The sequence below is a fragment of the Anabrus simplex genome, chromosome 7, assembly GCF_040414725.1.
Source record: "Anabrus simplex isolate iqAnaSimp1 chromosome 7, ASM4041472v1, whole genome shotgun sequence".
Taxonomy (NCBI): domain Eukaryota; kingdom Metazoa; phylum Arthropoda; class Insecta; order Orthoptera; family Tettigoniidae; genus Anabrus; species Anabrus simplex.
The window spans coordinates 109,338,520-109,360,841 of record NC_090271.1 but is presented as its reverse complement, the minus strand read 5'-3'; the positions used below and the strand labels follow the sequence as shown (position 1 = coordinate 109,360,841).

At 38.1% G+C, this 22,322-nt stretch overlaps 1 protein-coding gene across 2 annotated transcripts in view; it reads right to left on the bottom strand.

The window, feature by feature from the left end:
* Positions 1–805: 805 nt before the first annotated feature.
* Non2 (upstream activation factor subunit spp27 homolog Non2) overlaps positions 806–22,322 on the bottom strand; it is a 44,894-nt gene continuing 23,377 nt past the window's right edge. For both annotated transcript variants that reach the window (XM_067150705.2, XM_068228602.1), the window contains exons 3-7: positions 10,076–10,331; positions 9,754–9,927; positions 9,417–9,554; positions 9,278–9,332; positions 806–1,762 (exon numbers count right to left, since the gene is read on the bottom strand). In XM_067150705.2, the coding sequence (XP_067006806.2) occupies positions 1,701–1,762; positions 9,278–9,332; positions 9,417–9,554; positions 9,754–9,927; positions 10,076–10,331 (685 nt within the window). In that variant the 3' untranslated portion in view covers positions 806–1,700. The remainder of the gene's footprint in view (positions 1,763–9,277; positions 9,333–9,416; positions 9,555–9,753; positions 9,928–10,075; positions 10,332–22,322) is intronic.

Here is a 22,322-nt window from a genome sequence, read left to right as displayed (position 1 = left end):
CCTGCAATGCCGCAAGGCAAAGCTTACAGTGGAAAAGTATCAAAACAGACTTTTGTTTTTGTAATCCCTTCTTTTAGTAGTAGTTCTTTCATTTAGTAAAGAATTTCTATTGTTAATTATCATAGGAAGTCTTAAACCTTGAAGTAATGATGGTAGGTACAATACGTGGATCTGAAAAAATTTGCAGAAACATTACTATTTGGCTAGGGAGAAATTTCAGGTCCAAAATGGTTTTGAATCCCAAAACAAAATAAATGCACCTTAAAATATGAAAATTGGTCCAATTTTAGTTTTTTTTTAAACGAAAATTTAAGTTTGGAGCTGAAAGGAAAGATTTCATTTTTATAAAATTATTTAAAAATATTTATGATACACAACTGCATGCTGTCAGATATATAGCAACTGGTAATTGTCTGTAATACTGCATACGTGTCTTCCGCATATTGGCCATTTTGAAACTAGAACATTTTTCTCTCTCCTCAAAAGTTGCAAAAAGTGACAATGCCTTTTAGCTTCGACAGATTCAAAGACTCCACTCTTTGATCGAGGCAGAGATGCATACAACTATGGTAACAAAGTACATCAGCTGCAGACACCAGTTTTGTCTGCCTGCACAGTAAACATAGCTTGTCTTGGTACCATTCAACAATGCCTAGACATCTGCAAGCCCAATACTCAAGTAATTCCACAATTGGATGTAAGAGAATATTTCTTCTTGTAAAATACTTTAAGAACATGTTTAGTGTGTCATTTGTTATCAGGCACTAATAGGCTATGTTAAAAGAGTAAGATATAATGGTCAACATTTAAAAAAACTCACTAAATTCACATTTATTCCATCAAAATTATACAAATCCAAGAAAAATCTTTCTGAATAAACTGCGAATAAAAAACATGATTTCCAACATTCACACATCCCAATGTTCGAACACAAAGGGGGCATCTAGCATGTCTTAATTTGTTTCCTTTATAGGGAAATCATTCTTACAGTTGAATAATTTACGAGCACTGGACTTCACACCCACTGTTAACAGAATTTTTAAAAATTGAACACAAGAGTCTATTTCCAAACTGAAATTGAAATACAAAATATAAACTGCTATATGAAATTCATGGGAAGAAAACACTTTCTTGCCTTACATTTGTAAAATATCAGAAAGGGGTGGACGAACGTAAATAAACGTAACTTACAGAATAAAATTATAAGCTTGCCTTTTATAAGTCTATGACACATACAAATACATTAAGATAGTAAAAAAATGTATTTCACAGATCTCTACAGTGCACATAATATGAAGGGAAAGTGAAGGATGGGATCAGGTAAGGATGGGAAGTCGTTACTGTCATCTATATTATCAACCCTTTACAAAATATGGTGTAAACACTTACGTCTTCACGGGACAAGTCAGTTTTTGATAGGGAAAACTTAATATATTACATAAAAAACTTGAAAAGAATTCAATACATTTCTGGCCAAAGCATTTACACCAAACTACGCTTTTATTTACCGCACAATAGTTACTTGTAATTATTAATACATTACAAAAACTGTTAAAGAAACGAGTTTTACAGCATTTTGTCGACTTGACTGGTGTGTGATGACACAAAGCAGGTCGAAAGGAGAACCTTACTCTGTGATTTGGCCTGTCCTTTGCACCATATTCTCCTTTTCAAGACGAGAAGGAGAGGATAAAAGGGTCTTAATCGACGAAATGATTTTTGAGGTACTTCATCATACCAAACGTACGGAAACGCTTCACACCTAAAAATTAAAATACAGAAAATACTTAAAACACTGAAAAAATTCATGTTAGTATGTCACATAGAGCAATAACAATATTCAACAATTCCAATCACAAGGGCAAGATTTGTAAATACTTAAATAGATGAAATGTACACAATTGAGAAAGATTAATTACCAACGGGAAAAGAGGTATGAAATAGTAGCTATTTAGAGTATCTTAACAAAAAGTAAACTGAAGTATTACTTTCACTTTGCAATTTACATCTTGGATGGATCAACCATGATAGACATGGTATTTTAAAAACACCTTTACTCCAAATCTGAACTGTGAAGGTTTCACATGTCAAGTCATTCTTCCTTCCATCATGAGAATATGAACAGGTAGTAAATTCAATTTTAGTGATTGAGGCAAAGGTATTATCATAGCCCCTCTGAATATTAATCCAGTTACTTTCAGGTCTTTTCAGGGTGGTATGCATCAAGGCTCTCAGCCATTTTCATAATAACACAATATTTTAAAACATTTTTAATATCTACACAGTCACAGATGAGAAATCAATCAATACTGATCTGCATTTAGGGCAGTCGCCCAGGTGGCAGATTCCCTATCTGTTGCTTTCCTAGCCTTATCCGAAATGATTTCAAAGAAATTGGAAATTTATTGAACATCTCCCTTGCTAAGTTATTCCAATCCCTAACTCCCCTTCCTATAAATGAATATTTGCCCCAGTTTGTCCTCTTGAATTCCAACTTTATCTTCATATTGTGATCTTTCCTACTTTTATAGACGCCATTCAAACCTATTCGTCTACTAATGTCATTCCACGCCATCTCTCCGCTGACAGCTCGGAACATACCACTTAGTCGAGCAGCTCTTCTTCTTTCTCTCAATTCTTCCCAACCCAAACATTGCAACATTTTTGTAACGCTACTCTTTTGTCGGAAATCACCCAGAACAAATCGAGCTGCTTTTCTTTGGATTTTTTCCAGTTCTTGAATCAGGTAATCCTGGTGAGGGTCCCATACACTGGAACCATACTCTAGTTGGGGTCTTACCAGAGACTTATATGCACTCTCCTTTACATCCTTACTACAACCCCTAAACACCCTCATAACCATGTGCAGAGATCGGTACCCTTTATTTACAATCCCATTTATGTGATTACCCCAGTGAAGATCTTTCCTTATAGTAACACCTAGATACTTACAATGATCCCCAAAAGGAACTTCCACCCCATCAACGCAGTAATTAAAACTGAGAGGACTTTTCCTATTTGTGAAACTCACAACCTGACTTTTAGCCCCGTTTATCAACATACCATTGCCTGCTGTCCATCTCACAATATTTTCGAGGTCACATTGCAGTTGCTCACAATCTTGTAACTTATTTATCACTCTATAGAGAATAACATCATCCGCAAAAAGCCTTACCTCCGATTCCAGTCCTTTACTCATATCATTTATATATATAAGAAAACATAAAGGTCCGATAACACTGCCCTGAGGAACTCCCCTCTCAACTATTACAGGGTCAGACAAAGCTTCACCTACTCTAACTCTCTGAGATCTATTTTCTAGAAATATAGCAACCCATTCAGTCACTCTTTTGTCTAGTCCAATTGCACTCATTTTTGCCAGTAGTCTCCCATGATCCACCCTATCAAATGCTTTAGACATGTCAATCGCGATACAGTCCATTTGACACAGGCATAGCATAAACCACATGGAAACAAATAGATGGCCATATTTTATATATGAGGTTGAGTAAAAATTACCAGAAAATTGAAAAAATTGTAACTTAAAAGCTTTTCAGTCTACTGAACACACTAGTTCAAAACATACCTGTAAAAAAAAAGTACACACTATTAAGCAAAAAATGACATACAAGAACATCTTCAGGTTCTATCAAATTGCTTATCAAGCGCATATATGTATAATATTGTTTACGTTGCATAAATTAAGACAATGATTATGAAATTGTAATTATATGAACCCAAATATAGACCCCTACTGCCAGATTACTAAATTATGGACATTTTTCTGTACTATCTCATTATAGTGTTATATATCTTGAACTTGTGTGTTCGAGAGACAAATAATAATTGTTACTGGCTTTACGTCACAATAAATACTTCGGTTCAGAGACAACAGAGGTGCCAGAATTTAGTTCCGCAGTTCTTTTACATGCCAGTAAATCTATCAACACGAGGCTGACGTACAAGCACCTTCAAATACCACCGGATTGATCCAGAATCAAACCTGTCAAGCCGGGGTCAGAAGGCCACCACCTCAACTGCCTGAGCCACTCAGCCAGGCTATTCGACAGAATGAAAAAGCTTTCAAGTTAATAAACTAACTCATATCATTCAATACAGGCCCAACAATGAAATTTATCGCTTATTACTCAACTAAGTTGTGGGATATGCCATATCTCACCCGGAACCTATGAAGCCAACCAGCACTACCCATAAACTCAGGTAGAGGTGGAAAACTATCGATAGCGACCACCATCGTCTGACATCGATAGTCAGTTGCCTATTATCGATAGTCAACGATAGTCTTCCCCCTTACAGACTTATTCTTTTTCATTCCCTGCCCTAAAGGCGGGGGGGCCCACCTGGAGAGTGACGCTCTCGCTTGGGCTGGGAGATGTGAAGAAAGCAGTGCGATGTGGCTAAACGAAGAGGATGGGTAAAGCGATGTGAATATTTATTGAGAAGAGAAGATGGGGTCTCTTGGTTATGGAGATGGGAAGAAATGGACGTTTACACGGGAGTGCTTAAATGGAAGTTGTGGGGTAGTGAAGTGCGGAGGCGATATGATACAGTATAGTTGTGAGTTGTCGGAGATGTTCGAGTGTTGGCGGCAGTGGGAAGGAGATATGAATTGGGGGAGATGGTGGACGGACGTTGTGGGGTGGTTGAAAAGGAGGATGATCGGCCCGCGTGCGGTGACGTGGTGTGGTGAGGGGATGTCTAGATTGTGAAGGGGAACGAGAGGGTTTGACGTTATGGAGACGACCGTAGATGGGGGCACCGGTGGCAATGAGATGGTCGACGGCTGTTGCAGTGGGTAGCTGTAGGCGCACTAAGTATGTTGGGCCCGTGGAGTTGAAGATCCGAAACGTACAGGCTTACTGTATTTTTCGCGCTAATAGAAATTGTACAGCTGTTTGCAGTTAACTGGTGAGGAGTTTGTTCCAATTCATAGGTGTGCAATAAGTATCTCTGTGTACCTACAACTTCAGTGCCTAACCTTAGTTGAGTTGATGCCAATGCGGGACAAAAATGAGATTTATTAGTTGTCAGAGATTGTATGTTGGCGAGAGAAGAAAAGGCACATTTTAGGTCAAAGACTCCATGAAAGCAACTGAAAACTCTCCTGCCATCTGTTGAGAATGCTGTAAAACATTTTTCCAAAGACATTACAATACCCGAGAATATCTCGGACAATCACAAAAGGAACACTGCAGTTGAACGAGAATTTCTCGGGCGGTCACGTTATGGGCAAGTGCATGCAGCCAGAGAATGTCTCGGATGTGCCACTGAAGAGATGAGTGATTCCAATTAGAATTTCATAAGTTGCATAGCATGAAACAGTTGTGATTCCAATTTGAATTTCATAAGTTGCATAGCATGAAACAGTTGAGGCGTCTAGTATCAAAACCGGCCAAGTCACAAAATTTACGAAAATGAGTTAAGGTTATAAATTTGAAGTAGAAGTATAGCACTATCAGGTAAAACAAGAATATGTTTTAAAATCGTCCATGTCTTCATGTTATAGAGCACTGAATTCTCGGTCTTGCAACAGAATCGGCCAAGTCATGCAGCCAGTGAATTCAAAACCGGCCAAGTCAAGGAACGAGCGACAATCTTTATGATGCAGCATTATTGTGAGGAATATTGTGTTGTTACATTAAGCAACAAGGTGATAATATCAGTAGACAAAATCGTTCCTTGTAATGTATATTCTCTGAAGTCATAATATTTTGTTTTTTGTTCGTTTGCAACACTGATTTACGTATTGGCGGGCTTCTTACCGCCATTGGCGCCAAAGCAGTCCTATTTCCGGTGTGCTCGTATTTTGTCATTATTGTGTGCTGTAACGTGGATATTGTTCCAAGTGGAGAACTGAAAGATTTACTTTCATACCTTGAGAAATTGTACAAAATTGCAACAAAAACGGCGAAGTCAAAATTTAAATTAACAAAAAAGATGGGTTAATTATGAGTTAGATTTCTCAAAACAGCGGAACTTAAATATTAAACCATTAAGGATATAACTATGAAAAAAAAAACTTTTCTGAACATCATCGCTTTGTCTCTACAGATTTTTCGTCCATATTGAAAAATATGCCTTGAGTGACTTGGCCGGTTTTGATACTAGACGCCTCAGTTGTGCTTTCTGATTTTTTTGTGGATTGTGTTCAATACAGGTTCTACTCTATTTTCAGGCATAATGATACGATTCATTTCACTTTTTGAAAACTATCGATTACCATCGATAGTAGAGCTCATAATATCGGAAAATATCGATGGCGATTACTATAGATAGTTTGCCGCCTCGAAACTCAGGTGACCCAAGCGAACGTGCGAAAGATCGCACACGCTCACATAACAGTGGGCCATTTATTGGAATGTTTTTACTCCGCATTTCCACTCACCTCGTATAGACGGCTTGGTCCACCTCCTTGTAGTCGGCTGATCATCTTACGCTGTGGACCTAGGGCATCAGCATCAATGTTTTCCTCTATCTTACTTTTCTGTTTAAAAAAAGGAGAAAGTGTTGACGGTATAACGTCATACTCCTTCGCTACATCTCCTTTCTTTCCGCCTTCCTCTACTTCCGCAGGTATTTTACGTTTTTCACTCAATAAAAACTGCTGTCGCTTCTGCTTATCCATTTGCAATGATATAAACTTATTTAACGAAATGCACATGAACTTTGCAAGTTTAATGATATAACCTTAACAGCAAGAAGTAGTTCTCCAAGAGAGAAAGAGAAAACAAGCAAAAATCAGCCTGGATTTTTATTCAGCCGATGCTATGATCGATCTCAGCAGGACCGGTCCAAATAATGACATGAGAAGTGCTCTGAATAAGCTTTGCAAATTAAATACGAAGAAACATGCAATGCACGATGCGACGAAACCGTCGCGTTCATTGGTGGATTACAAACATCGCGATCCTACTCAGACAATAGTGTGACTTCTTATATTCATTGATGGGCGAAGCCTATTGGTTGCGCAAAGCGTAGCGTTCATTGGTGGACTGCAAACTTGGTGCTCTTACTCAACCAATAGAGTGACGTCTTACATTGAATGACGGGCGAAGCATTTTTATTTATTTAACAGCGCACAAATGTGCATTAAAAGAAAAATACATTAATCTTTCGCATATTCTAGTGAAGATTTTGTTCTCTTGTTGCACTTGCTAAAATGATAAGAGATCACAATGTTTATCACACAACATACACACACAATGTAGGGACGGTTCATGAAAGCCCGATTGCTGGCACAGACGACGGTGAAACCCATGTACCGCCGGCCTATTCAAAGCACTTCTCATGTCATTATTTGGACCGGTCCAGCTGCGGCCAATCATAGCATCAGCTGAATAAAAATCCCGGCTGATTTCTGCTTACTTTCTCTTTCTCTCTTGGAGAACTACTTCTTGCTGCGTACCATGTGAAAGCTGCATTCTTATTTTCAAATCTTCCAGTAAAAAAGTTTCTTTGGATAATTCATACGCAAGTCATGATGGTGACATCTTGGAGATGTCCAGTGTTTGTTTCAGAAATCTAGCCTTTACATTTTCAATAGTTCGAAGGTCGGACACCATTAGTCTTTCCCAAATAAGTTCCATACCATGTGAGAACCGGGCAAAGCATATTGGTTACACAAAAGCGATTGCCTTCTCGATCGTGTACGGTGCATATATGGAAAATGGCGATCATATCGCCTGAATAACGAAATAATGTAACAAGAAAAAAATGGTCATAAAACAGGATGAATTTTGGTTTTAATTTGAGAAAATAGGGTCAAACTGGTAAAGAAAAGAGCTCAATTTTAATTCGTTAAACTGAAACTACGAAATTCATTAAAATGAAATATTTTAACATACAACAAATAGGGAAAAAGAAAGGGACCAAAAAAAAAATCGTTATTCTGAAAGTTTCGTTACAGCAGAATTCTACTGTACATCTTTCTGTCCAATCATAACAGGAGCATCGTCTGAAGAGAATGCCAGAGTTCTTAATTGGCACTTTCATTCCAACTGTGACAATAGCAGCCGGTACCGATAAAACAGTACTATAATATATTACCGAGCAGCATCATAAAAGTAACCACTATGGGATACAACTTGGAATCTGTATCATTGCTTGCATCTATTGACAAAGAAAATGGACTATTAAGCGTCAAACAAAATTCACATGTTTTTCTGTAACTAAAACACGACCTAGGCTTTGTTAATTCGTGGCGAAAACAAAGGAACTTTTTTATACAGGACGGTAAAGGTTATCAAACGAATCAATGCAAATAACAAGTGAACGGTTATTCAAGTCTTTCAACACAAACAGATATAAATCGACTAGGATACAGGACGCATCTCGTATTCCCAGTCGAAGACTGTAAAGATCGGATGAATACAAATCAGAGCGATGTATTGAACACTCACAGGTCATACAGCATGTGTCGGCAGTCTGCGGTGTGGATTTTAAAAAGTAGATCTTTGTACGTAAAATATTATAGTTTATCCGCAAAGTGCACTGTCTTTCCGTAAATTTTATGGAAAAGACATAGAAGTTCAGGTACGATAAGGCGTCAAGTGTATATGGTCTGACACTGTGGTTAGCCAGTCTGAGTCCCACTGATGGGAAGGAGTTTCTAAGATTGTGTACAAAAGCATGGACTCAACCTTAAGCAAACCCCTTGGTGTTTTTCCACGGGAGTAGGGCATCTCAACAGTGTGCTCCACTCTACCACTATCTCATTATCATAATCAGACAACCAGATGTGCAGGTTACCCATAGATGTCAAATAGAAAGACCTGCACCAAGCAAGCCGAACATGTCCTTGGACACTCCTGGCACTAGAAGCCATACAATATATATATATATATATAAAATGTTGAAGCCTACCTCCTCAACAGGGCCTACAAAGCAGAAACTTAACTCATCGGGGTCTGAGAAGAATAGGGACCAATGAGGAGCGAGTCCTCTATCTGAAAAGGAACGTTATGAAGAGGTAAAGACTAGCACCGTCCTTTTCAGTTTCGTCCTTGTCTCCCTTCGTATTACTCTCTCTTTTGAAGTCCATTAAGTTCCACCTAATATGAATTCTTACCTTTCAATACATGACTTGGGATGTACAATAGATTCATATACATTTGTTCTGTTAATTATCTTGTCCAAATGCTTCTTAAAAATAAGTCCAGCTATTACTGGAAAACTATTTTTGCCCACAAATTATCATCACAGTGAGGTCTCAAATAAATTTAAGAGAGAAAAAACATGAGATGAAGACAATACTCACCAAACACTTTCATCAGCTCATCATCACATATGGCGAACTGCTTATTCTTGGGGTCCTGCAAGAAAGAAACTTAATTGATACTGGAGCTATACCATACAGATTTGCTTAATGAAAAAGCATATAAAATAAGATTACTTACAAAAAGATTTCTTTCCTTAATGACAGCCCATACTTTCCGCACCACCTCAGGGCGAGCCATTGTGTCTTGTCCCACAACTGCAGCAAGTTCTGGACTGAGTGTGTAAGGTCTGGTATTGCCAGCACCACGCCCCTTACCCTAAAGGAGATGATAAAGTATAAAACTAAGATTTGAAAAATTGGAAGAGACCTACAAACTGAACAATTAATACTGCAAGGAGTAATTATAAAATGTTTTAAGAAACAAATGGTATGGGTTTTAAGGTACAGATAATTTATACTTAGCTTTCTAGTAAGGATCATCACAAAAGGCAAAGATGCTAACATGAGACACTTACACCACCTCCACCACCCTTTTTGGCACCTCCACCTCCAGCGTTAGTTTTCCTCGACTTCGCCCAATCCTCATCACTATCACTGTCACTACCCTTCTTCTTTTTAGCAGCTGGTTTGCCCTTCTTGGCACTTCCTTTAGCCTTTTTTGACGGACTGTAATCGTCATCACTCGCATCCTGGAAAAAACAAAAATTTAAAAAAATTAAAATCAATAAATGGAAAAGAAAAAATTCATATGCACTTAAAAAAACATTTTTTAAGTACAATAACATATTCATACAAATTGCACTCAAATTAATGTTGCTTCCACCGTCTTTAACCTACCTCATCTGAACCTTCATCACTCTCATCACTGCTGCCTTTCTTAGGCCTCTTCTTCTTATTGGCACCACCTCGTTTAGGTTTTGCCTTTTCCTCTTCCTCCTCCTCTTCTTCTTCCTCTTCCTCCTCTTCTTCTTCTTCCTCTTCCTCCTCTTCTTCATCATCGTCATCTTTCGATTTCTTCTTGGTGCCGCTCCCCTTCTTTACATCTTGTTTCTCTTGGAGGCACTCCATTACAAGACTGTCTACCTCTTTTTTCCTGAAACAAAACCATACATCACACGTTATTAATATTCTATATTTCCAAGTTTTCATCACAAAATCTAGAGATAGTTATGAAAAAAGAACTAATGATTAGAACAAAAAATATTTAAACAATCCTCATGAAAACCTGCATGGAGTAAGTTTTGTTATAACACCTGAAACAAACATGTAAACAATTTTTAACTGGCTTGATGGTGTATAAAATGCACAAATTGTTAAACTGAACATATAATATATAAATAGGCTTATTTTTCACACACACTTGAAATTATACTTAACAATGCTTTATGGCAGGGGTGCAGAAATTCTCTCTGAATCATACCTCGAATCCTTATCTCGTTATCTCTTAATTTATGACAGGGAGAACGTCTCGTTTATTTAAGTTTCAAGAGAGACTCGGCTAGCTGAGCTTTTAAATATACTGACAGCCGTGTGCAGTGGTGTTCACTTAATCACCAATCAATATTATAAGATTGATTAAATAAAGATCAGTGATATATAATATTTAATGGCATGTGGCCTCCGAAGAGGCCGAGTGCAGGTCTTTCGAGTTGACGCCGCATAAGCGACCTGCGCGTCTACAAGAATGGAGCCCTACCTGTGATGAATTCTAATGCTGAAGACGGCACACGCACCCAGCCCTTAACCATTGGAATTAACCAATGAAGGTTAAAATCCCCGACCCGGCCGGGAATCAAACTCGGGCCCCTCTGGACCAAAGGCCAGCGCGCTGCCCATTTAGTCATGGAGCCGGACAAGTTCAGTGAAAAATGTATAGTTCTTGAGGATAAGTGGATTGTGTTTGTGTAGTCTGTGTAGTTGTCAGTTCATGTTCGTGCGGGGAGGTTTCTCAGTTCGAAGAAAAAGTGCAGAAGGATGTACAATGGATCGTCAAATTAAAAGGAAACGTTCCACAGGTAAACTCATGGGAAAGGAACGCAATATTATAATGAGTGTCCCGGATTATTTTTTAAAGACTATGAATATGAGAAAGGAAATCTAGATGTATGAATATTAAGAGCTCGGATGGAAAGCCACTTCTAGTGAAAGAAGACAAAGCAGAAAGATGGCAGGAACATATCCAAAAGTCATATCAAGGTAAAGATGTAGATAATTTGGTTCTGGAACATGAAGAGGCTGTTGATGCTGATGAAATGGGAGACCCAATTTCGAGGTCAGAGTTTGACAGAGCTGTGAGTGACCTCAATAGGAACAAGGCAATTGAAATTTATGACATTCCCTCCGAATTACTGACTGCCTTAGGAGAAACTAGCACGGCAAGGTTATTTCATTTAGTGTGCAAGATGTATGAGACAGGAGAAGTCCCATCCAATTTTCGGCAGAATGTTCTCATACCTATTCCCAAGAAAGCCGGTGCTGACAGGTGTGAAAACTACCGCACTATTAGTTTAGTATCTCATGCCTGCAAAATTTTAACACGTATTATTTACAGAAGAATGGAAAAACAAGTTGAAGATGAGTTGGGAGAAGATCAATTTGACTTCAGCAGAAATGTAGGAACACATGAAGCAATCCTGACTTTATGTCTGATCTTAGAGGATCGAATCAAGAAGGACAAGCCCACGTACATGGCATTCGTAGATCTAGAAAAGGCATTCGATAATGTTGATTGGACCAAGCTATTTATGATTCTGAAGATGATAGGGATCAGATACCGAGAACGAAGAATCATCTACAATCTGTATAAAAATCAGTCTGCAGTGATAAAAATCGAGGGCTTTGAAAAAGAAGCAGCAATCCAGAAAGGAGTGAGGCAAGTCTGCAGTTAGTCCCCTCTCCTTTTCAATGTTTACATAGAACAGGCAGTAAAGGAAATCAAAGAGAAATTTGGAAAGGGAATCACTGTCCAAGGAGAGGAACCAAAAACCCTGAGATTTGCCGATGATATTGTTATTTTATCTGAGACTGCAGAAGATCTCGACAAGTTGCTGAATGGTAAGGAGTACAAGATGAAAATAAATAAGTCCAAAACAAAAGTAATGGAGTGCAGTCGAACGAAGGCAGGTGATGTAGGAAATATTAGATTATCACTATCAACCAACCTTAAAGGAAGTAGATGAATATTATTACTTGGGTAGTAAAATAACTAATGATGGCAGAAGTAAGGAGGACATAAAATGCAGACTAGCACAAGCAAGGAAAAGCATTCTTAAGAAATGAAATTTGCTCACTTCAAACATTGATATCGGAATTAGAAAGATGTTTTTGAAGACTTTCGTGTGGAGCGTGGCATTGTATGGAAGTTAAACATGGACGATAACTAGCTCAGAAAGAAAGAGAATAGAAGCTTTTGAAATGTGGTGTTACAGAAGAATGCTGAAGGTGAGATGGATAGATTTGGCTAAATTTGACGAGACGAAGAGATAGAATGATAGGACACATCTTGAGACACCCAGGATTTGTTCAGTTGGTTTTTGAAGGAAGTGTAGGTGGTAAGAATGGTAGGGGTAGACCAAGGTATGAATATGACAAGCAGATTAGAGCAGATGTAGGATGCAATAGTTACGTAGAAATGAAAAGGTTAGCACAGGATAGGGTGGCATGGAGAGCTGCATCAAACCAGTCTATGGACTGATGACTCAAACACAACATGAATATGAGCAGTGAACTCAGTGAAACAGCTAAAGCTACACGTTCCGAAAGAACAATCTATGCTATAAGGAAGGAACACACACATGGTCATTTTCGAACAGGAGAAGATTCTTTGCCACAATTTTCCAAAACTACATTGTATCGCTTCTTACATGATATAGGCTTCCGTTATTTAAGACGGGGTAATAAAGCAGCTTTCACTGAAACCAATGAAATTATTAATTGGAGGCACATATCTCAGGGAGATAAAACGTTCGAGGGCACAAATGAAAGCTATAATTTACACAGATGAATCGTGGATAAATATTGGGCAGACAGTGACAAAAGAATGGAAGGATACGACAGTGAAAAGTGCACAGCAGGCCGCCATTGAAGGGGCGAGTTCGGGACTTATGCCACCGAAAAGCCGAGGGCTGTGATTTGCCTTAGTCCACGCAGGTAATAAACATGGTTTTGTTCCAAATACTAAACTAATATTTTTATGCCATAAAAACATAAGAAATCGGGCAAATTACGTGAAGGAAGTGAAGAAAAATAGTGGAAAGCAGAAGAATTACAGGACGATGTCAACGATGAGAAGTTTTTAATACGATTTTCTTCACCGTCCGGATCATCCTCAAGTTCATCTCCTGGACCCGGTTCATCCAAAGCAGAAACACAAGGCCTTGCAGAAATGATAGGTGTACGTCCAATGTCTGAGAGCAACGCCGGTGAGTAAGGTATGTTGTATTTATTTTACCATCCTAAAAATATTAATTTATGAATGAATGAACTTTCGATTTCGCAACAGCGCGCTCCATCTACGCTGTACTGCAGTTTAAGGTTGGAACACTCTTTAGATCTATTGCCATACTCTCCTCTCATCCCTGCTCCCAATTTCTCACTCAATTTTATAATCCAGGAAAATTTGTGAATGGACTGTTATTCTTTGCAATATAGACATATACTTCTTCAAATTGTCAAACACATTATAATCCATTTTCTTTACACACATGGGTAGAGGTGTCATTTCTGCGTTGTAAAGATTTGTTATCTTTTTAATTTAATTGGCCCAGTAAAACCTGTTACTACTTTCAGAGACGGATCTGATGAATTTGGAAACAAAACACGAGATTTATGTTTAGCCATACCTGGAGTTTTAGTAAATGCTATCCACGGCAGTTCCTTACATCACTCTCTTTTTTTAAAGAAAACTTTCTTTTACCTGGTTTAAGACCTACTACAACCACTACATTTCTCACCTACTGAAAGCCTGAACTCCTGCGCTGATTATGGAAGAACCAGTCGTATTTTCTGCATCTTTGATTTCTCCCAATATCCGTTTGATATGTGTAGGAGTTGTGAAGAATTGTGTCAAATTAGCCTGGTCTGATTGGTCATACACTCTAGAGTTCTTAGTGCATCTCATGTTCGAAGGCTAAAACAATACTTTAAAGCCTGCACAAACACAAGATTTATAGGCCTTAACTCTGCATTTATTAAAACTTGAATAATAACAAAGGACATGCAAAGAACCAATAAAATGTTCATACAGATTCTCTGTACTTTTGACTACATGAATATGAAGTAATTCTCCATTCTTCCACCAAAGGCTCCGCTGCTGTAACACACAAGGGCCAACTGCGTTATGTACGTCGACTATCCACTATCATTAGGGCTAGTCTCTTGTTGATGATGCTTGTTGTTTAAAGGGGCCTAACATCGAAGGTCATCGGCCCCAGTCTCTTGTTTGTGGATATACTAGGAAACCCACGGGTGCCGCACTTTCTACTTATAAATGCCCGGCATGCACAAATGATGAATGGGATATCTACTAACTGATTTTCACAGGCGCTCTACCACCAGCAGGCAGGTTACGCCAGAATACGAAGAGATAACTGACGGTCGCTCGCAGCATGTTCCTCAGCGCTACCTGTCTAATGTAACCCCGAGTTAGTAAACCTCGTTTTCGACTGCATAGTAATAGGCTGGTATATGGTACAGCAGCACTATATTTGCTGTCTGCAAGTCGGCAATAGCTAGTGTGTTCAACGACGACGAATACACAGACATTATTTTAATCTATGGAGAATCTGGTCGGAATTCAACCGAAGCTTGCAGACGATATGTGCAGGAATTTCCAGACAGACATCTGTCTTCTACACACGTATTTTGCCAGGAAGTATTAGGTTTTGTTTCATAAGAAAACTCTCTTATAGAGTGGAATGTCAACACGTGTATAAATTAACAATCTTTGTCATACTTACAAATGCACCGTTATGGCACGTGTTCAGTAAAATGACGGCTATTTGTTTAACATCCGAAATACAGCACGTTGTAGTGCTCCTTCGAAAAAAAGTGATTAGGCATCGCATGCTGACTATTGCATGTGGGACATTTGTAAGTAGAAAGTATGGCACGTCATATGTCACAGGGCTTTTTATTGCAGATTGATGGATAGGAGAAGTTTGAAAAAAAATGGAAAAGATATTTTCAGGGGACCAAAATTTAGGCACCAGTAGCAAAAAGACAGTCATTGCGATGACCTGGCTCCATGGATTTTTGCACTCGTGGTTTATGATAACAATGACCATGGCAGAGTACATGCACACGCTATAAGACTGTTAATAATGTGTGTCGCTTTCGACCAAGTAGCCTCTACCCGCCAAGTGTTCCATGTTAAAACTGAAACGATCATACAAGATGATTAATGAGTAGAGGCATTTGTTTGCGGTGAAAATTGTTGCCCAATTTCAAAATTTTTAAAATGTTATTTCGGTATATTTTTCGCTTTTATTTTATTTCATCAATACGATTGCTAAATTTTGTTTCCACGTTTCAGCAATAAAGCTAAACCAAAAGATTTGACAGCATATTTGCAGTAAAACATGTTTTTTTTTTTTTTTTACATATGTACAGTAAAACCTTGTTAATTCGAAGTCTTTGACACTAAAAAAATTGGACTTCGAATTACGTGATTTCGAATTAACCGCCAATTCGCAATTCAGAAGTACCAACCCTTGCCGCATTACAAAATATCTAAGGCCGGTTACTGCATGCAGTTAACCTTGATTCACAGTTTATACCTTTCAAAATGCCATGAAAAAAGAACTATTTCCAAAATGTATCCCAGAAGGTGCATTTACAGTATTCAAATAATGCACTTGGATATCTGACTGCTAAACATAACTTCACGCAACGAAAAAAAAAAAAACAATTCAAAGACGAGGAGAAATCTATACTGTCTCCCACGTGCAAGTGCTTTATTAATTGGATAACTATACTGTATGCATTTTAGATGCCTTGTATTTACACAGAAAGTAACCGATGCCCTTAAAATCAAACTTTTCTATGACCCTATCCTTGTACGATTTCCCGCCATGGCACTTCTCTCGTACTTCGGAAATGTAAACACTTGCCATATCACAAAGTATTCTAAGATCCATTAATACATGCAATCACCTCGATTCACAGTTTAAACCTTCCAAATGCCATGGAAAAAACTTTCCGAAATGTATCCAATAAGGTGCATTTACAATGTTCAAATAATGCACTTGGATAAATCACTGACAAACATTACCTCACGCAACGAAAGAAAAAAATCGCACAATTCAAAGACGAGGATAAATTGGACTGTGTTATGCATCACTTGACCAAGCGCCAATTCTCTAATTTTTCAAGATATCTACACCACCTGGTAGCCGAGGCTTCAAACTACATGGAAAAAAATATTCGTATTCTCGAACATCATTTACATCGAAAATAAATCGATTAGGACCATGCGCCAATCTAAATATCGCCTGAAGATATTTCTGCATCAACTGACCGAAGAAACTCTCATGCAGTTGAATTTTGCATCACCTGACTAAACGACATTTAGCGGTCGCTTGGTCATGTTATGCGTATTGCTCTTTCCCGCCTTTTTATTCCTGTGCCAACAGTGAAGTTTCTCCGTGATTGTCTACCGTCTTCATATCAACAAAATTATCTAGTGAGTGCTTAATAACATTATTCACTTGTGTTTTGGTATGGATCACTTTAGGTCTTCCTCAAGAGCCCATCGAATCGTCGAGTTAGCAAGGAAGGAAATCTACTTGCAAACATTATTACAGGTTAGTTGCTCAGTCTATATCACAGTACGACTAGAATACATGACAAATACATGTTACTTATGGATTGTTTTTCAAACAGTTTCACCATTCTATATTCTCTTCTCGTTACGCAGGAAGATGAGCCGGATTTACATCCGCAGACACCAGCTATTGCTACACCCGCGTACGAATCCCCAAAAGATGTCATTTTTTCCAGCAATCTGACAGAGCTGAGTCCAATGAAATGCTGTCAAGCTACTTAAAGTACTGTTCTGAGGTGTAATACAGCCACGACTAGCAATCTTCAGAATGATTATTCAGATTTAAAACTGAGATGCTCTAGTGATTTAAACTTTGTTGAGGAAAGAATGGACGCAACAACATTGTTGAAGGTAAGTACGATTTAGTTAATGGAAAAGAAGCACCATCATATCCTATAGCACTGCCAGGCAGATACTGTAGATCAGAGTCGGGTAAGGCTTTTCTAGGAAGAAATACATTCTTACTCCACAATATAATGTTTCTGTTTTACAGGAAAATACACGGTCTGAAGATCAGCAGCAGTCCGTTCCTATATTACTGGACGAACATCACTTCTCTCATTCCCATACAGACTTTAGTTTCGATGATAGTAATGCTACTAATGAACATGTTGTTTTAGACTCCAGCATCTCTAATTATGCGGCTAGCCAGACCCATTATTTAACTCCTCAGCCGATGAATGAAGCATCTCAGATATTGGAAGCTCAAAATAATGATTCTATGGGAGAAGGGAGACCAAGAAAAGGTCGGAAAAGAAAATATCCATTTCAGAATCGAAGAATTAGGAAGATGAAATGTGTTCAAAATGAAATCTATATCACACAGTGGGGATATCTTAAAGAACCCAAAGAATTTAGAGAATACATTTGTTCATGCAAATGTCTGAACAAGATAGGAATTGAGGCAGTGAAAGAAGATTTTATAAACTTCTATAGTACTACATCACACGATGCACAAACAGCTCTTATTTGTGCCATGGTAACAACAAAAGATGTCAAACGGAAGAGAGTGAAGGACTCCAACAAAAGAACAGCCACAAGAACTTAAACCATCCGCGGTGTCAAAGTATGCAAAAGGTTCTTCTTGCAAACATTTAGGATCTCCAGTGGAAAGGTTCATCTGGCAATTAAGAAGATACAATCACCAAGGGGTGTTGTGGATCGTTGTGGATTGGCTGGTGGAAGAAATAAACAGAGAGGTCATCGACCACATAAAGAAGTTTCCACGTTACAAATCTCACTATAGGAGAAGCGATACATAAGCAGAATTTCTTGCCCCTGAAATAACGGTCAATGTTATGTATGATATGTACAAGGACGAGGTTTAAAATCCTGTATCAAAAGCAAGTTATAAGAAGATATTCCTCACGAAGTTCAACATCAAAAGGAAACCACTGAAAAAGGACACATGTAATGTTTGTGACACATTGGAAGTTCAGATCCAAAACAACTGGATGCGAAGCCGAGAATTTTAAATCAGAAAAAGAAAATCATCTTGAACAAGCCAAAATTGCGCAGGATATGAGGTCATCAGACATGTCGAAGGCAAAACAAGATGGCGCCCTGGAAGTTCTTTGTTTTGACCTAGAGAAAACCTTGCCATTGCCTAGAATTCCTACAAATACAGTCTTTTATAAAAGGCAGTTATGGCTTTATAACTTAGGAATACGCAGCGGTAAAGATTAAAGAGGACACTGCTATGTCTGGTTAGAGTGAGGCAGGCCAAAGGTCACAGGAGGTATCCTCATGCCTGATGAAATATTTAATGGAAGAGCTACCAGCTGTTGAAGAAGTAATCTTGTGGTCAGATTCCTGTGGAGGACAGAACCGAAACATAAAAATGGTTGTGATGTTAAAAGCTATCTTAGAACAGCATCCCACAGTGAAAAAAACCACTCAACGTTTCCTTGTTCCAGGACACAGCTTTCTCCCAAATGTCAGTGATTTCGGGGACATAGAATGTGCACTGAAACTTTCGCAAAGGTTGTACACAGCAGAGGACTACATCAATGTGATGAAATTTTGTAGGAAGAGGAATCCCCTAGTTGTTCACAGAATGAAGTCTGAGGATTTTAAAAGTACAGATTTAATTGAGAAACAAATCGTGAACCGGAAGACAAATAATTTGAGAGAGAAGATAAACTGGCTGAAAGTAAAAGAGATAGAGTTACATAAAGACAAACCATTTAGCATCTTCTTCAAGCAGGATTATAAAGGACAGCCAGTTGAAATAAACATTCAGAAGAAGAAAACTGTTGGTCGTCCTTCACAAAATGGCGTGACCCACTATTTTAGCAATGTGTTAACACCTCTGTGGCCGAATGGAAAACCTATTTCAGAAGCGAAGCTCAGCGACATACGCTCTTTGATGTCACTTATTCCAAAAAATGTCACTGATTTTTATCGTAAACTCTGCAGTCATCCGGGTATTGAAGACGATATTGATGGATTCGATTGCCAGGAACTTGATTTTATTGTTGAAGAGGAAACTTAGATGAAGCTGATGATACTTCCCATTCCTGTGTCAGACTGAACATTCTGAAGTTTATTTCAATTTCTGTTGTTAGTGATATCAAGTAGATACACCGGCATAAGTGAAACCCATCTGTAAAATATCAGTATGTAGTAGTGTGGATAATATGTTTCTTTTTATGTATGCTAACGGTATTGTAGAATAATAAACAGAAGTTTTGTTCAACATTACTCATAAAACTATTTATACGTCTGTTTACCTAGATTATTACCCTTTCGTAGTAACAATCCCCAATGTAAAACATAAGTAAAAGCATAACATGAATATGCATCACATGACCAGCCGACAAAATTGTCACTTGGTCAGTTGATGCGAAACAGAAAGAATGAATTACTTCAGAAATTTAAAATTGACTAAGCAACATTTTATGGAAAATCAGACACTTAATGACTTGCTATGCAGTTGGTGATTGGTCTGTAAATAGAACTGACCTTAGTCCTTCTTATGGTGGAAGAAATCTGCCAATTCATTCACGACTCGAATTTATATGCTAACAAACGCGTTCACGTCAATATCTCGAAATGACAATTTGGCGCTTGGTCAAGTCATGCATAACACCGTCCAATTATGCCGGTTCCCCTGTGCAAATGCATTATTTTTTGGATTTCTGTACTGTTTGCATTTTTATTATAGATGCTTTGTATTGGCATGTAAAGTGCCCGACGCTCTTAAAACATTGTGGCTTATCGAACTTTCCTATGACGAGGGGATAAAGTATCTCGCTTCCATGTGCATTGCAACGCACTACTATGACCCCCATACCTCACACTTGTACGATTTCCCGGCAGGCAATTTCTTCTTTAAAACCATAAGACCGTTTGAGCTCGCATTAAAATAAAGCAATGCAGTTTCACCGGTAATGACAATATTGTTTGGTGCCTATGAATTTATTATATTAGCCACGTTTTTTCGTCAACTGTCGGTATCGCCAGTGTTCGCGGATTCTTTTTTCCCGCACACTGCCTGTTGCGTGATATTATGGCGTTCCTTAAAAGGTTGAATACAAAAGAATTCCGATTTCATTCAACTTAGCAATCATGAAGCGCACTGTAGACCCACTGAAGTGAGAGTAAGTGCGGAAAGCTACCCCTCCACGTTCCGGCAAGCGTGTTCTATTATGACGCGAAGCGGATAAATTTCGAGTTGAAATTACTCTGTAACATACTATTGTTTTAAAATGTAAAGGCAGTTTCGAATTAAAAATCTGAATTTCGGTAATGGGGCAGACATTGTACTTCGAATTACGAATTATCCGTATTTCGAATTAAACAATTGAAATAACGTGCAAAACTGTATCTCATGTTTCCGGGAACGAGAGTTTCTTCGAATTAGGCGGGATTTTGAATTAACCGATTTCGAATTATCGAGGTTCTACTGTATAAGGAACATGAGCTGTCTTGTCAGACATATTAAAATGGCCTTTCATTATCAATATGACCAACAGAGATCCATAAATCCTTCACTGATTCATCCATAAAATGCCCATATTCAGATGTCGTGGAATGAAGAATGACAAACGCATCAATATCTTGATGAGCTCTCCATAAACAACAAACTGGATCACTGAACACTGTGTATCGTTCAAGATATTCTGATGTAAGTACTCATAGGATGGGAATTTGCTTGATATGATGAGACTTCATATTTTGAAACACATTTCAACATGCTTCTTGAATCCAAGATTGTTTCTACATAATTTCTTCAATTATTTCGCGATTTTGCTTAAGGTAAATAGTTGTATTTTGTCCAAATTTGTAAAATTTTGCGATTTCACATTTCGCCAAAAACAGACGCCTCCATTAATGAATTTTAGCAGTTAAGTTAATCTGGTTATAGAATGTGATTTATTGTCTAATAGGGAGAATATTAGCTTTATGTAGAGTGGATATGGTGAACATTCTTCTTATCCTGCTTCAAGCGGGGTCGATGTTTCTGGCAAGTCTTTTCCACTTTATCCTATCCCACACATCTGCCCCTAATTTCTTCTTCAGATCCTTTCGTACATTATCTGTCCACCACCTTCTTGGTCTTGGTCTACCCTTATTTCTACTCCCATCCACAGTCATATCCATCACTCTCCTCCCTACATAGCTTTCATCCCTTTGCATAGTGTGTCCACACCACAGCAGTCTTTTCGCCTGACTTTCTTAGATACTTCTGGCACTTCAACTTCCCCTGATTTTTTTTAAATTTTATACGGTCCATTCTAGTGACACCACTCATCCATCTTCATCTCTGCAACATCTAATTAATTACAATGTGCATTTGTTGTTGCCTAAGTCTCTGCACCATACAACATGGTTGGCCTCTCACTACTATCTTATAGGCTTTTCCTTTAACCCTGATGCCAATAATGGTCATATTAAATAAAGAGGAAAAAAACAATAAAAATCAAGAGAACGTAAAACCTAAAACAAGAGCAATTAAAATATGGCTTGAAAGGAATATAAAAAATTCAGTAACTAAATATTCAATTGTAAGATACAGCGTAAATCGATCATTCAAAAGTCTACAATGCTAGGAAAATATGGGCTATAAGAAACTAAATTTAACCACAATAAAAAAAAAGAGTAACACAGTAATAACAATAACACTGTACACATTATAGTGTATTTTTAATGTAGTATAGAGAAGCAAAAGCAAATAGGGAATGAAATATTGGCTTCATAGAAATTATAGTTCAAAACAGTTGCACAAGCCTATTATGTTCTCATATCTGTTAACTAGTT